The 18,185-nt window shown below is 44.1% G+C and overlaps 1 protein-coding gene across 1 annotated transcript; it reads left to right on the forward strand.

Annotated features, from left to right (window-relative positions):
- The first annotated feature begins 693 nt into the window (after nt 1-693).
- TICRR (TOPBP1 interacting checkpoint and replication regulator) lies at nt 694-17,953 on the forward strand. The gene is made up of 22 exons (XM_074156283.1): nt 694-1,353; nt 2,148-2,433; nt 3,053-3,294; nt 3,548-3,791; nt 4,327-4,459; nt 5,237-5,379; nt 6,111-6,323; nt 6,887-7,035; nt 7,800-7,894; nt 8,254-8,347; nt 8,519-8,598; nt 8,916-9,158; nt 9,734-9,830; nt 10,087-10,159; nt 10,870-11,010; nt 11,176-11,266; nt 11,780-11,841; nt 12,632-12,784; nt 13,518-13,675; nt 13,868-16,166; nt 17,397-17,510; nt 17,835-17,953. The coding sequence occupies exons 1-22, from the start codon at nt 694-696 to the stop codon at nt 17,951-17,953; spliced, it is 5,889 nt and encodes a 1,962-aa protein (XP_074012384.1).
- Nucleotides 17,954-18,185: the final 232 nt, after the last annotated feature.

Genomic DNA, 18,185 nt, shown 5'->3' on the forward strand with positions numbered 1-18,185 from the left:
GAAGAGGAGAAGCCCTGGGATGACATCTCCCCCGGGGTCTGGAGGACCTGCCAGGCAGCCATCAGGGACCCTACCTGTCCCTGTCCCCATCCCCATCACTCCTGCCCCAGGCTCAGTGGCCCTATGGGTGACAGCGGTGGCAGAGACAGGAGCTCCTGCAGCTCGGCCACGGGGCCACCCGCCCTGCCTTCTGATGTCACGGCGGTGACATCACAGCCCTCACCCAATGAGAGAGGAGAGGAAGACAATGACATCACCGCTACGCGCGCCCCTGCCGGCTTTAAATTTTAAATTGGCGGCGGCGGCGGCCAATCGGCGCGCGGCGGGCGCTGGCCTCGCCCTCTCATTTCGTCACGGGCCCTTCGCCAATCGAATGCGGCGCTCCCCCCCCCCCCCACGGCACGCACGCACGCTGCCCCTCCGGCCAATCAGTGGGCAGCACCGCTCGAACCCCCGCCGCCGCTCCCATGCCCGCCGCCAGCGCGGGCGCCGCACTGCGCAGGCGCGCCACTTCGCGGCCCAATAGGGAGCGAGGAATGGCGGGGCGGGCGCTCGGCGGCAGCCAATGAGGGCGCGGGATGGCAAGGGCGCCAGCGGTTGTACCGGGCGATGGCGGCGGGTGCGGTGTGAGGGGGGCGTCGGGCGGTGAGGGTGGCCGCCGGGCCGTTGTGAGGCGGCAGGAGGGCGGGCGCCATGTCGTGCTCACACAGCGTGGTGTTCCTGCTGGACACGGCCAGCCCGGGGCGGCGGGCGCGGCTGCAGCGCGGCGCCCTGCGGCTCCTCAACCACCTGGGCTGCCGCTTCGGCCTTCCCCGCCTCCGATGGGCCTTCAGGTTCTTCGACTCCCTCGGGTGCCGCGGCGGGGCCTCGCGGGGTGGCGGATTCCGCCCGCCGGGACCCCGCGCCTGGGCCCGCTTCGAGGAGGAGCTGGCTGAGCGGTTCGGGGCGCGGGAGCCCGCCGCCGTCGTCCTGCCTGGGCCGGCTCCCCGCGCCGCCCTCACCCACAACGGCCTGAAGGAGACGATCCTCGACTTCCAGTGGGACCGCCCGGAGATCGCGTCGCCCGCCAAGCCGCTCCGCAGGAGCCGGAGGACGGGGCTGGCCGCCGGAGAGCCCCCGGACAGCCAAGCGCCCCCCGAGGGCTTTGTGAACGCCATCTTCCTCTTCTCCCCTTGCCCCCACTCGCGGAGGGAGCTGCGGCAGTTCGTGTCGGGGAGCGACGCCCCTTCCTCCCCTCGTGAACCGCCCACGGTTCAGCAGCTGGCGGAGAAACTCCTACCCAAGAGTGTCCAGGAGCTGATTGCGGACCAGAAGATCACGCTGTTCTGGGTGGACACTGCCGAGTGGTCCCAGGTAATGAGTTTATACCGCACAGCTTTCAGTCGCGAGTAGTAGCAGGCCATCTACTAGTGGGGAGGTTTAGATTGGAAAAATTTCTTCACCAAAAGGGTTATCAGATATTGGAACAGGCTGCTCAGGAAAGTGGTGGAGTCGCTGTCTCTGGAGGTATTTAAAAGATGGGTAGAGGTGGTGCTGTGGGACATGGTTTAGTGGTGCTTTTAGTAGTGTTAGGTTCATGGTTGGACTTGATGATCTTAAAGGTCCGTTCAAACCAAGACAATTCTATGATTCTATCTTCTGTGCTACCCTCCCATGTAAGGAGGTTGAGCAGTTTTATGCTGTGGCCTTTCAGTGGTAGGGAAAGATCTTCAGTTACTGGCATGTAATCTTGTTCAGCAAGAGACTGAAAACTGGAGTAGCAGTTATCCATGTGGAGACGGAGTTAAATCAGCAATTCAATAGCTCTACAGTGTTTATCTGTACACAGGACGATGGGTCATCTTGTGCTTTGAGTTAGGTGGGAGTTGCAGCTATTCAGAATTGCAAATAAGCAGTCTGAAAATTCAGGTGTCTAGATACCTGCTTGAAAATATTGGCTACTTCTTAATTCTGTGGGAATAGTATTTTCTTTTTTGGGTTCCTGATAAGATAAAAAACTCCATAAAAACACTTGCAAAGCACTGTGTTAAGATGCTCTGTAAGCGTTTCTTATGCCGGTTTTCCTAAAAGCGTGCAATCTCTATTTGTTTAGGTTGAGGTTATCTCACTGCCAACATTAACTTGGGACCTCTGTTACTTTATTTCAGCTGATTGAATCCCCAGATCATGTTGGATACTGGACAATGTTTGAACTGATCCGTCAGATGCGAGGCACCATTTTGCCATCTGAAATCTTAGCGCAGTGTTTGAGTCACCACAGGGCAGATCTTGCTCATGGCTTTCTTGGAGACTCAAGTTCCCCAGTGCCACAGAATGTGCCTTGGACCATGCTTCTGCCATTGGATGCAACTTTGCACTGCTTGTTCTCAAAGCCTTCTGTATTTCAAGCAGTATTCCCCCAGCAAGAAGGAACGATGTTTCTCAGTATGCCTGGTAATAAAAAAACAAAAACCAAAAAAAAACCCCCAAAACAAACAAAAAAACAAAACCTGAAAGAAAGAGAAATAAGTGTGCATAATAATAACTGTGATCTCTCATGCAGGGTCCTTGATGAGTTTCCCTTGTGAACAGTATGTGTAGAACTAATTTCAGATATTTAAGAGCCTAAGTTTTTAAAAAAGCCCTGCATGTGCTCTAGTTCCTCTGATACAAGAGCTATAAGGCCATATTCTGAGTTAGGCTCTTCAGTTTTCCATGCTTCCAGAAGTCTGGATGCCTGAAGAGGTCTTTGCTGGTTCCGCCTTATATAGATGTACACCCTTTTCTCCGAGATGCTTTGTCTCAGCTTCAATTTGACTAAATTAAGAACACGAAAGGAAGTAGATTAGCTTTAAAGCAGCATGAAGTGTGTGTTGTCTCTTCAGTGGTCCCTTTGTGCACTGAGCTCCTTCATGACAACTTGGGGAGATCAGTCCTGCAATACACTTATGGGAGAACTATTCCCAGTTTAATCTCCGAATTAATTTTTCTTGCATTGAAGTTGTCTCTTCATCTAGATGAAAAACCTGTTTTACAAGCTTTAGGACTTATACTTTATTTTGTCCTTGTCCAGGAGGAAAGAAGCAGGAAAGCTGTGCTGTGGTCCTGGAACCCCTGGCCATGAGCCAAAGACAACTGCTTTGTCCAGTCAACATCTTCCTGAAAGGCAGCCTGAGGGGCTGGAGCCTGATGCAGGCTGGCTGCTTCCTCACAGAGGGCTGGATACTGCAGAGCTCACAGGCTGACCAGGCAGAACATGACAGGTTGCTGTTTCATCAGCTGTTAAGGAGTCTAGTGACTGAAGAACTGCACATGGTAAAACTTTTCTTTGCCTTAAACTAATATCTGTTCTGAAATGAGCTGTGTCAAAAGGGGTGACGGTGTTATCGTGTTATGAAGACAGTAAGAATGGTATTTGTTGCAAGTAGCTCATTTGGAGCTATATTCAGAACATTCTTTAGATCATGTAAATCTATAACCTGTTTGTAAAGTATCTGTACTCCTTACGTCTCTATATTTCTAGATAATGTAAACTTTTCTCTCTTTTTTTTTTTTTTTTTAAATGTAGGTTGCCGAGGTATCTTTGTCCAAAACTTGGTGCCCCTGCACTGCTGTTTTATCACCACTTTCTGAGAGCGCTGCAGTTCTGACTGTACTCAGTACTGAGAAGTCCGCTGAAGTTCAGCGGTGCAACCTTGAAGGAGCTGTAGTGGAAAACTCTTCCCAAGACCGTGCTCTTCACCTCCCAGATGTTGTGAATAGCGTGTTGAGTAAAATGAGCACATCGGAGGAAGATTCTCTGGCCAGTATGGGTAGGTGTCAGGAAATACAAAACTTGGCATCTTTTGGTCGCCTGTAGGCGAGGAGTGGAAAAATCCAAAGCTAATGATTTCCCCAGTGAGGAGTCTCTCATTTTTTGGGACTTGTTAATTTTGTCTTGTCTTCTGTGGTTCAGGTCTTGCACTGGTGTACCTTTCTGCACTTTCAGAAATCTGCACTGGTGTACCTTTCTGTTTTATTGACAGAGCATTAGTTTCCATTGGCTTGTAGATAAAACACAGCTACTTATGCTCAGGGACAAGTTTTTAGAAGGAGGTTTCCTAGAAGTGTCATGTAGGCCATCTCTGGCTGGGTGTGGCTGCACAGAGGCTGCTTTTACTTGCCTCTTTTGTGTTGTAGTGGATCTTCTTAGGAGTCTTCCTGCCTGACACATTAGCTATTAAATTGTCCCTCTAGGAGCACAAGTTTGGAAACCTGTGCTTTAGACCCTCTGTGAGGGCTGGGACCTTCTGCCACTTCATTTAGTTTCCTTCTAATTATTTTTGTATGTGTGTCTGCTCACAGAAGAAGAAACTCCTGTGGCAGAGTGGGTCCAACGGGAACTGTCCCATACAGGCGGCTGGCATCCTTCAGTGCTTGAAGCATGGTATCCTTCATCAAATGCATGTGGAGCAAGCTCAGATCTGATGGAGTCATTCAGGTATTCCTCTGCAACACGTTTCTGAGTAATCATTGGGGATTTCTGCTTGCTGTTAAGGGAGCGTGGCTGTAGTGTTCTCAAGGCTGTAGTGTAGTGCTCAAGGTTCTAGAATTAAATGTTACTCTAAGTGCTTTTATTTCTGTGTTCAGTTTACTGTGTGCTCTTGCTTCATTATGTCTTGGTGTATAGACAAAAGGAATTGGGAACAGGAGGTTTGCATAGCAGTTTGCATGGATTAAGATCTTGATAGTTCCAGGAGTGATATAGGTGACTTACAATGACCTAAGCTACTTGGGGAAATGTCAGACTTCAGCTCTTCTTATGGTATGATAAGATCCACTGCAAGATACTGAAGATAGTAGTTGTGTTATCACAGTTGATATTTAGTAAGAACGAATAAACCTGTTTTCTTCAAAGAGCTTGCTGAGTAAAACAACAACAACAAAAAAGCCTAATACAGGATAGCTTAGGTGCCACAAACCTGTACGAGCGTCTTTGTGCTATGGGTCAGTGGCATATCCATTTTACATCACGCAACTGTTTTGTGCTTGTTTCTAACTTGGTGCAATGCTTTTAAAAGGGTGGTTTGGGTTTCTTATGTCTTTTAAGTAGAATTTTGGGGAATAGGTGTTGGAGGAGTACTAGCATGTGTTACTTGCACTATATTGCTGTGGACTGGCACCTAGAAAATCCTGATTCCTGTCCAGTGGGAACAAGAGAGATGCCTCCCACTCCCATCTTTTTTGATAACTATAGTGAATGGCTCTTTTTATATAGGCTCCTACAGGTTCCTTGCGTGAATGGGAAGGATGATGCAGAGCAATGTGAAGCAGAACTCTCAGAAAGTCTGTCTGAGCTGTACCAGAGAAAATTCAGTGAAACATCTGCTGCAGCTGGATCAGGAAATAACAAAAAAAGACGTATGTATACTTGGGGGTTATATGTGCATTGTCAATTAAAGATGATAAAGGCTTCTCAGCAGGCCTTTTTAATGCACGAACCCTAGGGAGCTGTACTCCCCTGAGTAGTAGCACACTTTTTTTTTTTTGAGACAGCTTCATTTGCATATTAATATTAAGATTGTCTTTTAGAATAACCCAAATGGCTCTTTAATTCAAGGCTGCACAGTGACTAACAAAACCGTTAAAAAGCAGCATGCAGAGCTCTGCAGTTTCACTGGGTGTTGAAACAGGGACCACTCCAACTACTAGCAGATATTCAACCTCTCAATTTTGTTATAATTTGGAGAAATAAAACAGTTTCTTCTAGAAGAGTGTAATCACTGTGTTTCAGTACACTAACCACAGTTGCATATACACTGACCTGATGTATCCCGAAGTCTTTCTCTGTCGGCTGTTTCTATTTCTGTGATGTAAGATTGCTTCCTATATATGTAACTTCTGATTATACCTATATAAGCTCTTACACAGAGCAACAGTTTTTACCTGCTTTTTACTTAGAAGTAGCTGCCTGCTATACTGGCTGTATGTTTATTTCATGGAGAAATACAAACATTTTGGGCCATGTTTTCCCTTAGAAGGTTACTAATCTCACTTGACAATAATATAGAATTCAGAATTAAGCTCTACCTTGGGTGGAGCTCCTGCCCCAATGTGTCTGACAGTAGAACTCCCTTTTTGTGGTGTCGCAGGTGGGGTTCCCCGAACTCCAGTCAGGCAGAAAATGAAGACCATGTCCAGATCCCTGCAGATGCTCAATGTAGCAAGACTGAATGTAAAAGCTCAGAAGTTTCAACCTGATGGTGCACCACCAACAGTGAATGAAAAGGTTCCACAGAAGCTTTCAGCAAAAAGATTGGATGAAAAGGTGGAAGAAAAGGAAAAGGCGCTTAAAATATCAATAGGTGTGTGTTACATTATCAGTCCTGATATTTTTTTAGGAGGTCGTTTTTTATGGAAGGGAGAGGGAAGGATACTAAGGGAGTATTGGGTGTTAGGGAGCAGACCACTGTTTGGGTTTCTGTATCTTCAGCTTGGCTCAGAGTGTGGTGGTATTTTTTCCCACTCTTCTCCCAGTTAGTTTCTATAAATGTTTATAACCTAGTGTTACAACTACAAGTTTTCTGCCTTATCGTCATCTGAAAAAAGCAATAAGGAACTATCTTTTTTTCTTTAACCAAAAGAAGTAGAGGGAAGCATCCTATTTACTAATTACGCATCAGTAAAGGGAATTTCTTGGCTGCTACAGTAACCTGAAAGCTTCCTGATCTACTTGGAAATAAGCTTATCATTTGTCATGGGTCTGGAGCTGGGACTGCTTCTGTTAGTGTTCTGTGGTCTGGATGTGTCTTTGCTGGAGAAAATCTCTTTTGATGATCCCCTCTGTTCCCCTCTTCAGCTGGAATGAGTTTTATCAGTAAGGTGTGGTGAACAGGCATTTAGTTCACTTAAAATATTTCCCTTGCAGACCTCAAAACTGAGGAAGAACTGCAGTCCCATCTAATTGCAAGCTACCAGAAGGCTGTTGTCGAGGGAGTTCTTTCATCTGTGTGTGCCCAGAATATGATCGTGGCCGTTAAAAGATTCTTGAAAGCACAAGATGCCAAAGAGAAAGAGGTAGGTAAGAGCATGTGGGCAGTGTTGTTACTGATCTGGAAATTAAAGGTTTTACTATTTTAGGCTACCTTTCCTACATCTTACCTGAAGTTTTTATGCACAGCTGCAGGTAGTCAAAACCACAACCGCTAACTACTTCTGTCTGTGCTGGCTCAATAGTGAAAACTTACAGGTGTAAAGAATGTAGGAAAATCCAGTTCAGTGATCGGTTTACACCTTTGCTGAAGATTACAACAGATGTCTTTTTCCCTTACATTGACCTCATTCTGAATTCTAATTTCACTTATTTAAATATAGTATTTTAAAAAATACAGTTTTGCAAACCATATTTTAAAAAGGGTACATCTTTTGGTTTTGTTTTACATGACAAATCTAGGCCTGCTACTTCTTCAGGAAAGAGAAATAGTTCAAGCTATTTGAATGTGTATACAATGTGTATAGATTTAAAGTAGTTCACTGAGACCAAAATTGGTAAACTTGTGAGTAATTGGAAAAATACTGTGAAAGACTTATCCGTAGTTACTGAAGAAGGCCTGAAGCTGCAGCTAAGTGACCTTCTCTGTGATTTAAAGCTGTAAGTTCTTCTGTCTCATGTCATTGTGACTTTGTTACTGAAAGAAACAGAGAATTCTTTTCCTTGAAGGAGAAGGAAAAAAATTGAGCTGTTCCCAAAAGAATGGGTCAAGAGAGTAGGGGTGGAAAAAGCCTGTCCTGCAGACAAGGAACAGACTTGAAGTTTTTGCTCTAATTATGTGTCTCTGCAGGTGGCCTGTGTGGATAGAGTTAGAAACCATCTCCTGAAGACCAGCAAGATGTTGAGACAACAGAATGGCTTGCAAAAGGAGACCAAAGTCAGAGAGTAAGAGACACTCTGTTTACTTCAACTTCTGAGATACTGTGGAGTTGGTTAGCAATTTTTAATGGTGGCTTTTTTGTACAAGTGGAAAAATATTGACATGGGGTAAATACTCCAAGGAGACTCTCTGGTCACAGTAAAAACATTTCATTAAATGCAAATGTACATATGCTGTGTGATAAGCATTGCAGCCTATATCTGAAATGAGGCATCTCCCCTGCCACCAAAATGAAACGCTAACCAAATTATGGTGTCAAAAGGAGCCATTTCCTCTCCCATGCTTTTTTGAGCATACCTTTTGTAGTAAATGCGCTGTTTCCACCAGAAAAAAAAAGGCAGTGAATGATTATTTCTTTTCTTAGGTGCCGTCTTCAGGTATTTTTGCGCCTTGAGTTATGTCTTCAGTGCCCTTCACTGCAGACCAACACTGACGAAATGGAGCAGCTGTTAGAAGAGGCAAGTAAATTGCAGTCCAGGTCATATTTCTCGATGGCTCTTGAAATGCAGACCTGGAACCTGTAGTTTTCCCTTGATTTTTATTGTAACTTACTATATTATCTGCTAAAAAAATCTGGTGTTGCAACTGTCACAACTTAATCTGTTTTCCCACCGGACTTTCTCTTCCAGATGACAGATATGCTGCGCATTTTATGTCTGACTGAAGACCCAGGGTATCTTACAAAGTTTCTAGAGGAAATACTAGAATTGTAAGTTCTTTAAGATGACTTAAGTGTTACTGGGGACTGTGGTTTTGGTTGGGTATCTTCTTTAGGTAAACAGCAATCTATAGCTTTGATTTACTGCGTCTTTGTAATTTTCAGAAGCTTAGACATGTTCTGTTTGTTACCCTTATATCTTGATTAAAGAAAAAGTAGCTGATAAGTGAGTAAACTAATGGGGGAAAAAAAACAGTTGGCTTTTTGATTGACATTTAAGAACAAAGATTTAGTTCAAACCTTGGTATTGAAACACTGGCAGTTCTGTGGGAGATTGTATTTGATGTGTGTTCTCTCTGATGCTCTAGGTATATGAATTCTATACCAAAGATCCTTGGAGATATTTACTATGGTCTTGGTACACAAATACCCCCGAAGCTGGCATCTGTTCTGCCTTCAGACTTCTTCAGTGATGATTCTATGACTCTGGATAGCAAATCTCCGAGCCTTCCACCATCTTTATCATCTGCCTTAACTCCCAGCACTCTTTGCCTACGCACTGAGAGTGATCAGCTGGAGGAGCTGCGCACCAGATCTGCCAAAAAGAGAAGGTAATAATTCCAAATTGCAGACTGGGCTGTGGCTGAGGAATCGTTTAAGCTACAGCTCAGTCATCTTTGTTTCTGTTGCTGGATAATTAGTTGGGGCAAGCTGACACCTGCTGATAGCTTTGCAAGCCTGCGAGAGAAATACTAAGGGCTCCCATTTTTCATTTTTAACTTGCCATTGTTGACTTTGTGAAAGTATAATCTTATGTGTTTGTCTCATGGACAAGTAGTTAATGAGCATCTTCCACGAGAGGAAGAGGATGTTCTACTGTGCAGTAGGTGGCCTTATATTGTTAAAGTTAAAACTGATTTACTCTAGACCTCTATGTTGGGGATCCTGTGTACATTTTTAGCAAATTGTGAAATGAGTTTTAATACTAACCTTAAAGTTAGGTATGGCTACTTATATTGCAAATCATCTTTCAGAGTTGTGGCTTGAGGTACCAATGCAATTTGCAGTCTGAATTTAGGTAAAGACTTCCTATCTCTAGAGTCAAACCTAAGTTTAATTGCCATTAGGTTGATACCTATGCTTCTGCTCTTATCTTAACTTGATTTTTGTTTTTTTTTTTCTAAAGGAATAATGTATTAGCCAGACACAGGAGCATGACAGAAGCATCACAGAATTTGCGTCAAATTGAGATTCCCAAGATAGCCAAGAATCCCATCAGAAAGGTAAAACTCTTACAAAAGGATTGTGTGTGTGTTGCTTCTGCAGGGGTGCAGCAGCGTCGTGAAGTAACACTTGGGTGCACAAACTCTTGCTCTGTGTTCACTTAGTAAGTGTGCCCTGTATCAGCTGTACAGAGGTGAAAATAGTTTTGAAGGAGAAATTGAAATAATGTGTGGTGCAGAGGTTACAGTTAATATTTCTAATAGTTAAACATAACATTAAACTGCCAGTGAGGCTGATCTCTTTTTTTTATTTCAGGAGAACTTGCGTTCTCACCGTGTGACTGAGAAGTCCCAACAGATGCCTTCGTTGCAGAAAGCAGCAGCGCAAGGTATATTGACTTTTAGCTTTTCTATGGAAAGGTGCGTCTTCAGCACATGTTCTCCCTGAAAATTTTAGTGAGCTGTGATGCAATTATGCTGAAGCAGGCTGGAAATCTGAAGGAAGTTTTGCTGAATTCTGCAAAAACTTTGAGGAAAATATAACCACTGTATTCTGTGTGTGCTCACATGCAGAAAACTTAAATCGTGTATCCTGGAAAAAAAACCCCTTTCCGTTCTTCCTTCAATCTTGCAATTATTTCTGTCTTCTCTGTCCTGAAAAGAAAATGAGGACACAAGTGAACTCTTATATCTGGAAACAGAATAGCTCGCTGCCAAAATACTTAATAAAATTAAATCCCACATGTGTTGTGTGAACCAGCACGTGCTTTAGTTGAAATTTTGTAGCTTGCTTAACGTTGCTCCATCTGGGACACTGACCGGCTGCTTTTTCTGCTATGGCATCTGCTTGTAGCTTATTGCTGGATTAAAGCAAAAGATGCAAACTTGTAAAAGTCTAGGATGGATTTAGAGGAGAACATGTTCCAGTAGCAGAAAACCAACTTTTCAGTGCTTTGTGGCCTCTAAAAAGTTGTTTTTCCACACTGGTATGTGACATTCCCATCTCTAGTAGCCTGACAAAATTATCTTCCTGTGATTATTTTTTTTTTTCCTTTTTTCCTTTCAATCTGTTAACTTCTTGCTTTGTCTTGCCTCGCAGAGGTTACAAAGGTAAGGAGGAACCTCTTCAATGAAGAGATACTTTCACCGTCGAAAAGGTCTATGAAGAAGATGCCCAGAAGCCAATCAGTATCAGCTGTGGAAGGCTTAAAATACAAATGCGCTGATGAAGGCACTAAAGGTAGGACATGTGGTCTTACTGCCAATTGGACGTGTGCTGGGAGACGGATGCACAACGATTTTATGTTGGTTGCCATCCTAAGCCTATACAAAATTGTATTTATTTATTTATTTGCCTTAACTGCTTTATAATTGTGTGATATTATACCTCTTGATTGATTTTTAGATCATCGCAAGTTACTGACCAAGAGAGTTGCAGAAACACCACTGCATAAGCAGGTCTCCAGGAGGCTGCTACATAAGCAGATCAAAGGCCGGTGAGTAAGCTCTTTCTGAATTTCTTCAATAAGTATTGGATGTCTAATTAATGGCTGCGAGCACAAGAACCAGGTATCTTCTTTGTGCTCAAAGTGTCATCTTCACCTAAGGCAGTAAGAGAACAAGTGGAGGCCAAGTTCCGTTGTCTGAGTGGGGAGAAACGCTGCTTGCTTCATTGTGTAGGTCGGTTTGCTTTAATTCCTGTAGCTCACTTCTGTTTAGGTTCAGTTGCTGTTTCGGGGGCTTCTGAAGAAAAGGTGTGAGCTGTATTTCATGCACTCCAGGCTGAAATTTAGCATTTACTTCCATGTAGATCTGTTACCTATAGACAGTTACCCATACTCATTCCTATGTTAATAAGAGGCAAAATTCTTACTAATTGCTCACTTAGAGTAGCCCACAAAGCAATATATTATTGTAGAATAGAGCACTGCTTTTCAGTCTATGTGGGAAGTTGTGTTTTTGTAAATGTGAACAGTATGCTAAGTCTAAAATGCCTGCTGTTTCTCAAGCTCTTCTGATCCAGGTTGTGACACTGGTGTTGTAGAAGAATCTCCAGAGAAGGCCATAAATGGTAAGTGCTGATTTTTTGATTAAAGGTGGTTTTGCTGTGTTGCAGTTCATAAGACGAGCATGCTTCAATTTAGGTAACTCATGAATAGTCAGTACAAAACCATTGTACTATTCTTTTGGTGGAGCACAGCCTCCTCTGATAGAACTGCTTGCTGCTTTGACAGCCCTGTATAGTAGAAGTTTAAGAAAGAAAGGTAGATGGTAACTCTTTTAAATGAAAATACATGAAGGACTTTGAGGGTGAACAAGATTCTGGGCTGCTTTAATTATTGTCAAATCAGCACATGCAGGGTTTTCTTTCAGTGTAACTTCAACATGTGCTGTGACTCTTATGCTGCCCTGATTTCTACTGTAACAGATTGCCACCTGGCGCTGTAGGTTGTCTCTACGCTATGTTGGCTACTGCTGTTACTTATCCTCAGGGAGGAAGAAGAAAACAGCATGTTTGGGCAAGCAGGAAGATGAAATCACTAGTAAAAAGACAGGAGAATTAACTAATTATTTAACCTGGATGTATCTTGAACTGAACATGGCTTTTCTAGCATTCCTTTCCATAGAATTGCTAGAGAGGAGGGGGCATCATCATTTGGAAGGAGATTTGTATGCATTAATATTCAAAATCCCCAAGTTGAAGCTTTCTTCTTCTGACGCTTGCCTCCCTACATGAGATAGATAGCTGTATGGAAGTTTCTTCTTAGAGTGTGTTCTTTTCAGTTACAAACTGCTCCTGAAGATGTCCCCATTGTTGAGGGAGAAAGAAGGCTCAATCTCCAATATCCTTACCTTTTCAGAAGCAGGTTTGAGAAGAAGCCCACGCATCAAACAGCTGTCTTTGAATAGGACCTGCTCTGACGTTTTTTATTCCACTATACAACCCAGCTCACAGAATTCACAGCGAGTCCATCAGGGACAAGAGGAGAGCTGCACGCTGCAGGATGTAGAAGGTACTGAATGGGCTCTGAGGAGGCTTATATTGCTGATCTGAAAAGCTGGCATGGACAGCTCTCAGTTTGATTTGATTTGGCTCTACAAGAGACTGAGAAGCTAAGAGCTATCATGTAATATCTTCCGTAGACAGAAATTTATCCCCAGTAATTATTTTTGCATTGGGAATCTGAGTTTGGAGGATGGTAAGGCAGCTATTTCTGATGAATACACTGCAAACTTAAGAAACTAGTCAGGCCCATCTAACAGAATACCGCTGATTGTCAGTCTGCATTCCTTAAATGCAGTGAAATCCTTGTAAAATATGGGACAGAAATCCTAAAGCTGACTTTTAGTCTACTCTGGCAGCATAAAGCAATGACTGATGGGATCTTTGCTGGCTTTCTCAGTAGGATTATCAGCTATAAATGGTGACATTTAGCTCTTTATATTGTACTTGCTAGAATCCTTAGTCATGAACCAGAACTTTCTTAAGCTACAAGCTATAAATAGAATAAGAGGCTGAGCTATTTTGTACTTTTTTTTTCCACTAGAGCACTCTTTCTACAGATGGATATTAGTTTCATATTGGGAAATAACAATAATTCTGGTGAAGTTTTAACATTTGGCTAGAAAAGAACATGCCAGGGCTATAGGCTTGTACACTACTTGTCCATACATCTGAAGTGATTGAGACAATTGTTCATGGCAGGTTACTTGGTGTTAGTTAAATTGTACTGTTCCACTTTTTAGGTATTAAGTGGCATTCAGAGACCCCCACTGTCCAGACTCCCAAGAGGTTTTTCTTTGGTGCAGTCATTGACATGTGTAGTCCTGCAGTGAAGCATTCACCTGGGAGGCGGAGAACAAGAAAAGATTCCTTACACTTAGAGGAGCTGACTGCCTGTCAGGTAGAAACACTTCTTTCTCTTTCTTCCCATCCACTTTTTCTCTTCATATTTAGTGAGACCTACACATCTTACATCTAATGTTTCCGTTAAGTCTAATCACATGTCTTCTTTGCTCTAAATCTTGAGAAGTAAATATCAAGAGGGGCTGGAATAGAACAAGCATGATTCTTTAATTTATTTTCCCCTCTGCAGACTCCTAGGAAAACACCTAATAAATTTGCCCAGAAGCCACTGAATTCTGCCAGTAAGCTACCAAGGAGATCACCTCGCATTCTCCACAGGACACCACAGAAGCTAGAGAAGATTCCTGGCAAAAGTCCAGTTGCTAAACAGACTGTAGCAAAGTGTTTGGGAAAGTACTTTTCTCATCCTGTACAAAGGGTCAAGTCATCATCTGCATTAACTGAAAGCAAGGGGGCTCACTTACTGCAAGTAAGTTCTAAGGACTGTTCTCCAGAAGAAAGACTTTCCCCTCCGTGCAAAGAGGCTGGCTTACAAATACCAGAATGCGAAGAGTTTGCAACACTCAGTGGCTTGTTACTACCTCTGACAGATTCAAATCCAGCTGCTGCTTCCCCCTCTGCCATCCAGGAAAGGTGTTTTACAGAACTGCAAACTCCAAGACGTTCCTTGAGATACCATTCAAACTTAGCATCTCCAGTTGGTACTTGGAGGGAAGCCCTGCCAAAGGAAATTCAGGTGCAGTCAGATCTGTTATCTCCAGCAACCAAAAGTACTCCCAGGAAACCTGAAGATCCAGGTTCACAACTATGTACCAGCCCAGTGAGTGCAGAACTATCACCTCTTGCTGTGAGGCTAGAGCCTCTCTTCAGTTCTCCTCTCTGTGAAAGTTCCACAAACACTGTGGCAATCTGCTCTCCTTCCCACGCACAGGCCAGGGACTCTGACTGGGAACTTGGTGCATCTAAACAATCTTTTCAAAAATCTCCAGTTATTACTGGCACTTTGCAGAGGTCCCTGCTTCATGCATCCAAGCAGGCCAAATCTGAACAAAATTCTGGAGGAGAGAACCTCACATTTGCACGTGCAACACCTTCTAAAAATAAGGACAATCATCATGACAGTGGTGCTAACTCTTCTGTAGAAAGCCTCCAGTTCTGTCAGTCCCAAGTTACTGAAAGTACCCCTGTTCTGGAGAAAAATGAGCAGATGGATGTAGCGTCTCAAAAGTCTTCTTCAAGAGAGGACTCGGAAAACTTGGAAAAGCATTTGTCTTCAAAGCCTTCTGCTGGAGGACAGGTACACGCAGAGAATGCTGAGACAGAGTGTGAGCAATTGGTTAAGGAAGGAAACTCCAGTGCAAACACCTGCGAGTCCTTCCTAAGTGGTTCTCAAACAGTTAGTGATGACTTGGAACCAAGAACCCTGCTAAGAGATGAATATACAGGGCTGAAGGCTCCAAGTCTTAAGAGACACTCCGGATTTGCCCCGAACACTTCACCTCCTATGCCAAAGTCTGCTCCTGCCTATTCTTTACGCTGCACTGCAGACAGGAGGCAGCGGGAGGCTGCAGCACGGATGGGAAATCCTCAACTTCTAGCCAAGTTCTCTACTCCTAAAAGCCGTTGCAAACTGCCTTCTGTTAGCTCACCAACTTATGAAGTTGAGCTTGAAATGCAAGCTTCAGGCCTGCCCAAACTTCGCATTAAGAAAGTTGGCTCTTGCTCATCATTGGAAGCTCAACCTGAAGCAAGTGGCAGCAAACCCAAGGGAGGAGAAAGCCCCTTTGGTGATCTTGCTATGACCTGGTGTAGCAAACACCCGGGAAAACAAGCAGCTGCCTGTGTTTCACCCTCCTGCTTTCGCTCTTTCCACAGTACACCTGGGAAAGCTGGAGGACAGACCTACATATGCCAGTCATACACCCCAACGAGCTGTGCCTCCAACGCCACCTCTCCATCCCCCTTAGAAGCAGGAGTTCCCTGGACACCTTCCCCAAAGCAGAAGGGGAAGACTACTCCTGATGCTATCAATGATTGGCCTCGGAGAAAGAGAGCAGCAGGCAGCACTGCTAACGCCAGCTGCGGTCAAAGTGAGAAGAATGCTGATGAACAGAAGAGATTGTCAACAGGCAGAGAAGGAGAGATGAAGATCTTGGAGCACTGCAGCAACAGAGTCACAAATGCCCTTGGGGAATTTGAACTGGAAGGGATTTACAGGCTCCAGGATCAGGCATCTCCTAGTGACTTTGAACACAGGGCCGAAGAGGACTCTACCATGGGAACTTTTGGCTTGAAATCTCGGAAGCGGGTCATTACGTATCTGTCGCCAGAGAAGGAGGAGAATTGTGATGCCAAGAGATTTTGCACTGATAGGTGTAACTTGGATCTCACGGGCTTTTCCACAGATGAGGGGAACAGAAGCAAATCAAGGACTGACTCTGTACGTCCTGAGAAACCAGGAGCATGTGCACTCGTAACTCCTGAGCGGCACAGTTGTGTAGGGGATGACGATGTCTTCCTTTTGTCAGGTAATTAAGCAGCACGAGTGATACTCTATTGAAATTCAGAGATGGTTAAAAATGTGGGGTAGACAAAACCAAAACACAATTGCTTTCTGTCTGACAATGTGAGAGGGAATGAGGTGGAGCGGGAGAGAGGGTTGTAAATGACATGGAAGTTAATTATATGGAGAGGCAGACTGATATGAGTTCATCAATGGAGTATTAATGATGGGAGAGAAATGGGGAAGAGCAGGAGGCTGGAGGAATGAAAAGGAAAATTTGAGAACCTGGGGAAGGAGGATCTCAAACGCATCCAACTGGTGATTTATTTGGGTTTGTGTTGGTGCCGCTAACTGTTTCTGCCCAGCATCCAGCACTGAAGCCTAAAGCTTGGCTGCTTCAGTATAGACTGGAGCCTTGTGAGGTTAGTCCTATGGATGTTAGTATTTATTGGTGCTCCAATTCTTCTACCTGCCTGTGGTGGTGGGCCTATTGAAAGTGGGTATCAGAAATTATTGCCTTGGTAGCAGTAATGTTGCATCAGTAGGTATTTAATTTTAAACTACCTCTTCTTTTCTTTTGCTGGAGATATAAACGATTCAGCTGACCTTGGTGAAACAGGCTGTTTCAGCTCTATATCCAAGGCCTTGTGAATTTCAAATACTAAATGCAGTATTGTTCTAGAAAGTACATGTTACAGGGAACTATGGCAGGTAAGTCATTGCATGTCCTGAAGCATTAAGCTTCAGTGTTTGTTACCTCTTACAAGGAAAGGTTTGTATACAGAGGCAGTGGTTTACTCATTCAACACGTATCAGTGAGAAACATGGGCAAACTTTAAAGCAACATTAGTCCATATTCAGGACATGAAGTAATAGCAGTATTTAGCCTTAAGCTGGTCCTGTAAGAGGCTTGCTCTTCCTTCAGACCTTATTTTTGTATTTACAGACCATCATGGTTATAACAGTTTTCTTCCAGGACACATGAGTTAACTGAAGAGTAACTCTGTTTAATACGAGTGAAGTGCTTTTCTACTAAGCCATCTAAGAAAATTAAATGTGCTAAGAGGTAATTCCAGACTGCCCTTTACCTTTCTTGCTGCTAGAAACCCACTGTGCCAGCCTAGATTTGTTTCAGATAAACTCAAAAGTATCACTTGATGGAAGTTTTGAGGTGGAATAAAGGCTGTGTCTGAGATTTACCTGAAAGTGCTCTTGAGTTGCCGGTTTGCTGCAGCATCTCCCTGTGCTTTTCCAGGCTCAACTCCACCGGTGAAGAGCACGCTCTCGGCTAGCAGCCTTTTAGCGCTGACCCGCTCTCCTCTGCTGTGCCAGGGGCAGACGCCCCCATCTCGGAGAAGACGTGTTCAAGGTAACTGCCTGTGCTGCAGGGAAAGGCTGGGCTTGAGCAGACTAGATGTGCTCTCTGCTGGTCTGCCGCTAAATGAGACCAAAAGCAAATTGCGCTAGGGATGCACAGAAACCCTGTGGCCACTTCTGTATTCAGTGTCCCATCTTACACGCTTCCAAGCAACTTGGCATGAACTGGGAAGTTTGAAAGGGAGGGGAGGTAGTAATGAAGAAAGAGTAGCTTAGCAGGAAGCAGAGCTTACTGTTCTTATTGTTTCCAGTTGGTATTTGGCTTCTTGGAGTCATCAGCAAACTGTGGATTTAATTTATTCTTTCTATTTTGTAGAAGAGGAATCTGATCCCTTCCAAATTACTGCCAACCAGGAGCTGTCTCCATTCCACGTCATGGCTTCCAGGAAGCGTTCCCTTTGCAGGACTTACTCACGGAAAAAGCTGCTCAGCTGAAGTTTGGAGCCAGAACAGTTGGGGAGCTTTATGTTATCCCAGCTGCAAAACATCCTTTTTAACATGGACCTTGTATTTGGTGCTGGGCTGGAGCTGTCTTGTGTTGGTAGGAGACTGGATGCAAGCATATGACAGTGGAAATAAGGACCACTCTAAAAGTTTTGTTTTAACTTCAATTGCAGCATCTCTCCATCCGTTCAAAGCCTACCTCGATCTTTCTGGCATTTCTCCT

Source organism: Numenius arquata, chromosome 11, assembly GCF_964106895.1.
Source record: "Numenius arquata chromosome 11, bNumArq3.hap1.1, whole genome shotgun sequence".
NCBI lineage: Eukaryota > Metazoa > Chordata > Aves > Charadriiformes > Scolopacidae > Numenius > Numenius arquata.

What these genes read in the sequence shown, in the direction of transcription:
- TICRR (XM_074156283.1), top strand. Translation starts at nt 694, where the DNA reads ATGTCGTGCTCACACAGCGTGGTGTTCCTGCTGGACACGGCCAGCCCG. An exon ending in GATGTTTCTCAGTATGCCTG is followed by an intron (nt 2,434 to 3,052) that starts GTAATAAAAAAA and finishes GTCCTTGTCCAG; the next exon opens with GAGGAAAGAAGCAGGAAAGC. An exon ending in AGATCTGCCAAAAAGAGAAG is followed by an intron (nt 9,159 to 9,733) that starts GTAATAATTCCA and finishes TTTTTTCTAAAG; the next exon opens with GAATAATGTATTAGCCAGAC.